This window comes from Artemia franciscana, chromosome 13, assembly GCF_032884065.1.
Source record: "Artemia franciscana chromosome 13, ASM3288406v1, whole genome shotgun sequence".
NCBI lineage: Eukaryota > Metazoa > Arthropoda > Branchiopoda > Anostraca > Artemiidae > Artemia > Artemia franciscana.
Window position 1 is genome coordinate 47,928,787 of NC_088875.1, and position 8,463 is coordinate 47,937,249.

Consider the following 8,463-nt stretch of genomic DNA (forward strand, 5'->3'; position numbering starts at 1 on the left):
ATTGTATATTCGCAAGTTTTACGTAGTTAAAAACGTATATATATATATATATATATATATATATATATATATATATATATATATATATATATATGTATATATATATATATATATATACGTTTTATATATATATATATATATATATATATATATATATATATATATATATATATATATATATACTAGCTGTTGGGGTGGCGCTTCGCGCCCCGCCAACAGCCAACAAGCCCCCCCGCGCGCGTAAGTCGTTACGCGCCATATTAGTTACGCGCCATTGTAGTTGTGTCCCTATGTCCCGGTCGTCATTTGTGTCCCGGTGTCCCAGTCTGTGATTTCTCTTTGAGTGTCCCGGTCGTCATTTATATCCCCCTGTGCCCCCCGGCGTCCCCGTTGTAGTTGTGTCATTTATATTCCCTGTGTCCCGGTCGTCATCCCGGTATACATTCGTTTTTGAATTGGTATATAAATTTTTAATTTTTTCCCTTTTTTTCCTTTTAGTTTTTTTTTATTGGTTTTGACCTTTTTTTAGGTTTTTTAGTTTTTTTCTTTTTTCTTTTTAGTTTTTTTGAAGTTTTTATCTTTTTAGTTTTTTTATTTTTATTTATATTTTTTTAGTTTTCTTTTTCTCCTTTATTTTTCAGTTTTTTTCCTTTTTTTAGGTTTTTTTTTTCTTTTTTAGTTCTTTTAGTTTTTACCTTTTTTAGTTTTTTTAGTTTTTTAGAGGAAATTTTTTTTTAGTTTTTTTCCTTTTTTTCTTTTTAGTTTTTCATTGGTTTTTACCTTTTTTTTTAGCTTTTTTAGTTTTTTTTCGTTTTTTCTTTTTACTTTTTTTTTTAGTTTTTATTTTTTTTATTTTTTTTTATTTTTATTCTTAATTTTATTAGTTTTCTTTTTCTCTTCTATTTTTCAGTTTTTTCCTTTTTTTTAAGTTTTTTTTTAGTTTTTAGTTTTTTTGTTTTTTTAGTTTTTTTAGTTTTTTAGCTTTTTTATTTTTTTCATTAGTTTTTAGTTTTTTTTTGTAGTTTTTGCCTTTTTTTAGTTTTTTCAGTTTTTTTTTTAGTTTTTAGTTTTTTACCTTTTTTAGCCTAACCAGGATTTGAACCTGGGACCTTCATTCTCCGTTCTTACACCCTCTCTCACCGAGTGACTACTCCAGCATGTTCATTTTGGTGTTTTAAATGGTATATTATTAACCAAATTAATGTGTTTTACAATATACTAAGCATCGTCATAACAAAAATGACGACAACTAATTTCATGACGTCAGCCGACACAGAAACATGACGTCACCTGATCCACAGATCCACAGACAGACAACTTATTTTTATATATATAGATATATATAAATAAGTTGTCTGTGTGTCGAGTGACGTCATGTCATCAGGTCGTCATGTCGTCATTATGACGATGATGTCATTAAAGGTATTTAAGACATTCGTTCACGGAAAAATGTTTAATTGTAAAATGACTGAAGAACCTACAATGTCAACAGCCGAGGAAGCTGCTCAAAGAGTCTATGCCAAAAAACTTGCTGCTGATAGAGAAAGTAAGAAAAGAAAGCGTGCCGAGGAATCACAAGAGCAACGCGAAACCAGACTTGCTGCTAAAAGAGAAAGTGAAAAAAGAAGGCGTGCCGAGGAATCACAAGAACAGCAAGAAACAGGCTTGCGGCTGATAGAGAAAGTATGAACAGAAAGCATGCCGAGGAATCACAAGAGCAACGCGAAACCAGACTTGCTGCTAAAAGAGAAAGTGAAAAAAGAAGGCGTGCCGAGGAATCACAAGAACAGCAAGAAAACAGGCTTGCGGCTGATAGAGAAAGTAAGAAAAGAAAGCGTGCCGAGGAATCACAAGAGCAACCTGAAAATTATCGCCTGGCATTCAGGTACAGCCCAGTCGATGATTATAGCTTGAGTAGATGTGTTCAAATCGGGACTATGTCTAAAATTTGTCCCTATTGCAAGGCCTTGAAATTCAATGGTGAAACAATTATATATAAATGACGACCGGGACACAGGGATTGTTCGAAGAGAAATTACAGACCGGGACACCGGGATTATAAATGACAACCGGGACACTCAAAGAGAAATTACAAACTGGGACACCGGGACACAAATGACGACCGGGACACAGGGAATATAAATGACGACCGGGACACAGGGACACATCATTAGAATAATGAGGTATAAATCTGAATTTTGATTGTTTTTCCCATGGACAATTATATGTTGCATGTTCAAGAGTCAGTAAACCTGACAATCTATTTATATGCACAGACAATGGGACAGCGAAGAATGTTGTATATTCGCAAGTTTTACGTAATTAAAAACATATATACATATATAACATATATAAAAAACATATATATATATATATATATATATATATATATATATATATATATATATATATATATATATATGTGGCTATGCTGTTTGACCTATGTGATTGTATGGATGAGTAGGGTTAAGGCCTCATTCAAGTGCTGGTCTATATTAATCACTAATTTAGGAAAACAGTCTTACTTTTCTCCTTCTGTCTCTGTTTTTTTTTTTTTTTTTTTTTTTTTTTTTTTTTTTTTTTTTTTTTTTTTTTTTTTTTTTTTTTTTTTTTTTTTTTGTGTGGGCTGTTGCATTGGTGATTTCTCTTTCCATGATATATATATATATCTCTATTCAGAGGTGGGACACAGGGACACAACTACAATGGCGCGTAACTAATATGGCGCGTAACAACTTACGCGCGCGGGGGGGGGGGCTTGGGGGAGGGGGCGAAGCGCCCCCACCAACTAGGTGTTGGGGTGGCGGGAAACACCACCCCAACAGCTAGTATATATATAAAAATAAGTTGTTTGTCTGTGGGTCTGTCGAGTGACGTCATGTCATCATGTCGTCATGAAGTTAGTTGGCGTCATGTTTGTTATGACGATGACGTCATTAAAAGTATTTAAGAAAATCGTTCAAAGACAAATTTTTAATTGTAAGAAGATCGTGGACGGAAAAATATTTAATCGTAAAATGACTGAAGAACCTACAATGGCAACAGCCGAGGAAGCTGCTCAAAGAGTCTATGCCAAAAAACTTGCGGCTGATAGAGAAAGTAAGAAAAGAAAGCGTGCCGAGGAATCACAAGAACAGCAAGAAAACAGGCTTGCGGCTAAAGAACGCAAAACCGCGCAGTTAGATGAAAAATCCACCTGGACAGCGAGAGTCAAAACATATCAAAACTGAAAATGATAGCGATGATGATTGGGTTTGGGATTTTGACTTGGATAAGGTCATCAATGCCTACCAGATTTTAGTTAAAAAAAACAAAGGTTCGGCGATATGTATTTCATAGTGACGCTGAAAAATAAAGAAGAAAAAGAAAACTGAAAAAAGAAAAAAGGTAAAAAACTAAAAAGAAAAAACACTCAAAGAGAAATTAGAGACCGGGACACAAATGACGACCGGGACAGAGGAATATAAATGACGACCAAAGAGAAATTACAGACTGGGATACCGGGACACAAATGACGACCGGGACATAGGGAATATAAATGACGACCAGGACACAGGTATTTAAGAATATCGTTCAAAGACAAATTTTTAATTGTAAGAAGACCGTTGAAAGAGAAATTTCTAATTGTAAAATGACTGAAGAACCTACAATGGCAACACCCGAGGAAGCTGCTCAAAACGAATGTATTCAAGCCGAAGTAGCTGAGTTGGTAAAGCGTTATGTTTCAGGTTCTAGGTCCGAGAGGCTCCAGGTTTGAACCTTGGCTTTAGCATTAATACAAAAGAAGAAAAAAACTAAAAAAAGGTAAAAACTAAAAAAAAACTCAAAAGAAAATACTAAAAAAACTAAAAAAAATAAAAAAAATAAAAAAAAAGTAAAAAACTAAAAACTAAAAAAGAAAAAAAAACTAAAAAAAAGGTAAAAACTACAAAAAAAAACTAAAAAGAAAAAAAACTAAAAACTAATAAAAAAACTAAAAAAACTAAAAACTGAAAAAGAAAAAAACTAAAAAAAGGAAAAAAGCTGAAAAATAAAGGAGAAAAAGAAAACTAAAAGCCGGGACACAGGAAATATACATGACGACCGGGACACTCAAAGAGAAATTACAGACTGGGACACTGGGACACAAATAACGACCGAGAGATATAAATGACGACCGGGACACTCAAAGATAAATTACAGACCGGGACACCGGGACACAAATGACGACTGGGACACCGGGACGCTCAAAGAGAAATTACAGACTGGGACACTGGGACACAAATGACGACCGGGATACTGGGAATATAAATGACGACCGGGACACAGGGACACAACTACAACGGGGATGCCGGGGGCACAGGGGGATATATAAATGACGACGGGGACACAGGGAATGTTCGATTAGCAATCACCATCAACAAAGCTAAAGGGCAATAAAGCTAAAGGGCAATCATTAGAATATGAGGTATAGATCGGAATACGGATTGTTTTTCCATGGACAATTTTATGTTTCATGTTCAAGAGTCGGTAAACCTGACAATCTATTTATATGCACAGACAATGGGACAGCGAAGAATGTTGTATATTCGCAAGTTTTACGTAGTTAAAAATATATATATATATATATATATATATATATATATATATATATATATATATAATATATATATATATATATATATACCTATCTATATTCACAGGTGGGAGACAGCGACACAACTACAATGGCGCGTAGCTAATATGGCGCGTAACGACTTACACGCGCAGGGGAGGGGGGGGGGGGATGGGGGGGGGGGGGTTGCGTTGGGGGCTTGGGGGGGGGGGTGTTTGGGGGGGGGGGTGCGAAACACCACACCAACAGCTAGTATATTATAAATATATTAAAAAATATATAATAAAATAATAATAAAAATAAATAAATAATAAATAAAAAATAAATCGCCTGAAACCACTAATAATGGTGCCGGACGGAAACAAAAAGTACACCATTGTAACTCTTGTGATGATAAAAATGAAGCGTCTGAGCCGGCTTAGAGCCTGACAGCAAGAAATCCTTGCGACTTCCAGTTGAGCGGAAGCTTTTGTGCAATCCTGAGTCATTACATGATTTTCACAATTAGACAGACGTGTCATAATTAAGACAGACTTAAATGTTTCTGGAACTTCATTTCTGCTTCACTCCCTTAAGGCCTACTTGCGGTAAATTTTACTCATTTTCAAACTCCTAATCGAAGAAGTGAATTAGAAAAACAACGGATCTACGGTCAGTAGTAGTAAGAAGAGAAGAAGAAAAATCTAACCATCATTTTCAACCGTATACAACAAGGTGTACTTAATGTTGAAAAGGGGGAAAAAATTTATCATAAATGTTTGAGAAAAAGGAAAGAATACAAAATCAGCAGAAGTAAAAAGAAAAAATCAGACCAATATATTCATTTACTACTCTATGTAAAAAAAAAAAAAGAAAGCTGAATGTACTTCCAATGATTTGCTCCTCAAAACAACATATTAGAACTGACAAGAGGATAACACAGGCGATTCACGCCTTATTATGTACTAGATAGATCGGCTAACAACATTCTTGGAAAGCTTTTTTTTCAATATTTAAGATTAAGTAAAATTTGCCCTCATAGCCTAGCCTGTTTAAATATCATTATTCTTCTGATTATTATTCCTCTATGATTGGGTCTGTCTATGATTTAGATACTTTGTTCCAATTTCAATAGATTAAAGGTAAAATGCGCATTTGTGAGGTGTTTGAAAAACAGCTTTGTTATGTGCCGTACATCTGCTTCGTAAGGGGGTTATCCCATCGAATTCATCGAAGTATTTTCTCTTTTTTCTTCTTGCTGGCCATAGAACCCTTGTTTTCAATATTTAGCTCTTAGATTTTGTCACGGTAGGCTAGTTCAGCTTTCATCTTTAAGTTAACGTCCTAATAATATGCAAATTAAAGAAAAACATCTTACTTTGCACTTGTTAAAAAAACTTCCTATATCAACATCGTTTCCGTAAGAATGAAATTCGTCTTTAAGTCTCTCAAATTTAGCATCAAATGATGGGTACTCTTCTGGAAGTTGTTGAAATTTCTTCGGAAGATCTTCGAGTTTGGAAAACCATTCAACTTTGGCTCGAAACTTGTAGTTTTTCGTATTATCTAGAAACAAGATATTTTCCTTTTTACCACCAGATAAAAGTAAATGATAAAAAAAGCAGTCAGTAAATAATTGTGACCTGAGAAACAACGGTGAAATAGCCTCTCAGCCTAAAAAGACGGGCATAAGAAAATAACGCAGTGTTCGCAATTTAATGACGATTTCAAAAATTTGAAACCAGAAAGACATATGCAATAGTGGCAGGTGTATTCTATTTTGCGAAAATGATTCTTCATATATTTGAATTACTTTATTCCATCTCAGGCATGTACAAAAGGGGGTCCGTACTCTCCCCTCAGCATCGGAACATTTTAAGATTTCGTTTGCATTTCCTATGTATTAAATATTTTATAACTTCGAAGACCACACTGCCTTTCCATGACGAAAGTAAAACAGTTCAAAATATGGATGAAACCTTTTAATTGACAGTGAACAGACATAAAATTATTTAACCGGATATTTCGAACACATATACAATGTTCATCATCAGCAGCAAAAACTCAGCAGTACTGCTGATGATGAACACTGTATATGTGTTCGAAATATCCAGTTAAATAATTTTATATTCGTTCGCTGTCAATTAAAAGGTTTCGTCCCTATTTTGAACTGTTTCACTTTCATTAAATATTTTGATACAATTCTCCTATTTCCTGCACTTTTCACCATCAAAATCCTATGTATATGACTGCAACAGCTCAATCATATTTTGCTTTTTTAGCGTTTTCTTTACGAAAGACTTAGTTTACATGAATGTAAAGACAAGACTGAAAAACAGCTAGACTTTTTTCTAGTTGAAAAATGTCCAACATTAATGTTTATCTAGGCCAAGCAATTATTTGTATAGGCTGGGAGATAGTTTTCCAGTGTCTGTGTAAATACCATACATTTTGAATTGATCTTGAAGCCAAGCGGGATAAAGATTAAAAAAATAAATCTAAAGTAGTCGCTAAAAAAAAATTGTCTCATTAAACGAAATTACTGAAGGTAGGTACTAATTTTAGGTACTTATTATTTATTCCACAAATTCTCATTTTAGCTGGCGTTTACAAGATGAAAGCAGTAATGCTAGAAATCAGGGGTGTAATTGGATACGAGGCAGAAGGGGGGCAACTACCCCCCAGACTTCGGTCCCTTGAAATTTTGTTTCTTGAAAAATGTTGTCAAAACTAAGATAAGCCTGCATAATTCAAGTATTCACAAAAATGAATCTGTGTTCTTTAGTATATCTTTACCTTCTGGTCCTTATGGTACTATATGGCTCATTTTTCAGCTTTCACTGTAACTGACTCCAACTTTGCCCCCCTCCTTCGGGATTTTGACGAAGTTATACCACTGTTAAAAATTGGCACATAAGATCAGATATTCTAGTGGAAATTAGCATAAATTGAGCGAAATATTTATCTTTGTGAGATTTTGCTCTTTGTAGAATTTTTTTTTAGACGTTCTCCTAAAGATAATTTGATTATTTTCTACTTTTAAAGTACGTCGTCATTTTCGATTACAAAATTGAATTTTTGAAAGAATCTGCAGGATATTGTAATATATGACGAGAAAAACTACAATGCAACAGAAAATGGGAATTGATCAGAATTAATGGCCTATGAGGCTATGTTTTTAAAAACCATGATGCTTAAAAGAAAGATAGAGGCATGCAAGGCTAACACAGTTTTCTTTTTTTTAATTATGCGCCCCGTACACAGGAGGCTTTCGGAACCCTTGTTTGGGGAATCTTGAAGATTCAGCGGGATTGTGATTGTGTTCTTAACCATAAATACTTACTCTCCAGTTAATGGCTAAAACAACCTAAAAATTTTCCCACAGGCTAAACCCCGCCAACCCCGCCTCTAAACCCAACCCAACCCCGCCTCTATTTGAGTCAAAATACTAGGTACGGTGGTGCTTATACAAATAAGGAACTTATTGTTTTATTCTATGCAGAGGTAATTTATTTGTGTCTTAATCTCGTCACAATAGAATTTTTTCAATACTACAAATAGGTCACAGAGATTGCATTTGTAGGTATTGCATGAAAGTTAAAGATTTTACCTGTGATGTGATGGAGGCCCTGTCACTAATAAGCAGGACCACCATTAAGGGTTGGGACTCCCCCTTTTAAAGGTCCTCAGAAAGGACTTTTTTCGGGCGAAGCCCGACAAAAGTCGCTATCTTCCGGCGCAACGTGAAGTTTCTGGAAGGGTAACTTACTAATTCATGTGCGTGAAGTCGACAGAAACCTATTGGCCCATAAAAAAACGACTAGTCGAGCGGAGCCCAACAAAACTTGGTATTTTGTCGGTCCAATGTAATGTCATAAAAGACTTTCGTG

At 34.7% G+C, this 8,463-nt stretch overlaps 1 protein-coding gene across 1 annotated transcript in view; it reads right to left on the bottom strand.

Annotated features, from left to right (window-relative positions):
- LOC136035025 (origin recognition complex subunit 1-like) overlaps positions 1–6,139 on the bottom strand; it is a gene marked incomplete at its 5' end in the record, with an annotated part of 61,045 nt that extends 54,906 nt beyond the window's left edge. The window contains 1 exon segment of the mRNA XM_065716613.1: positions 5,952–6,139. Within this exon segment, the coding sequence (XP_065572685.1) occupies positions 5,952–6,139 (188 nt within the window).
- Between the last annotated feature and the right edge of the window lie 2,324 nt (positions 6,140–8,463).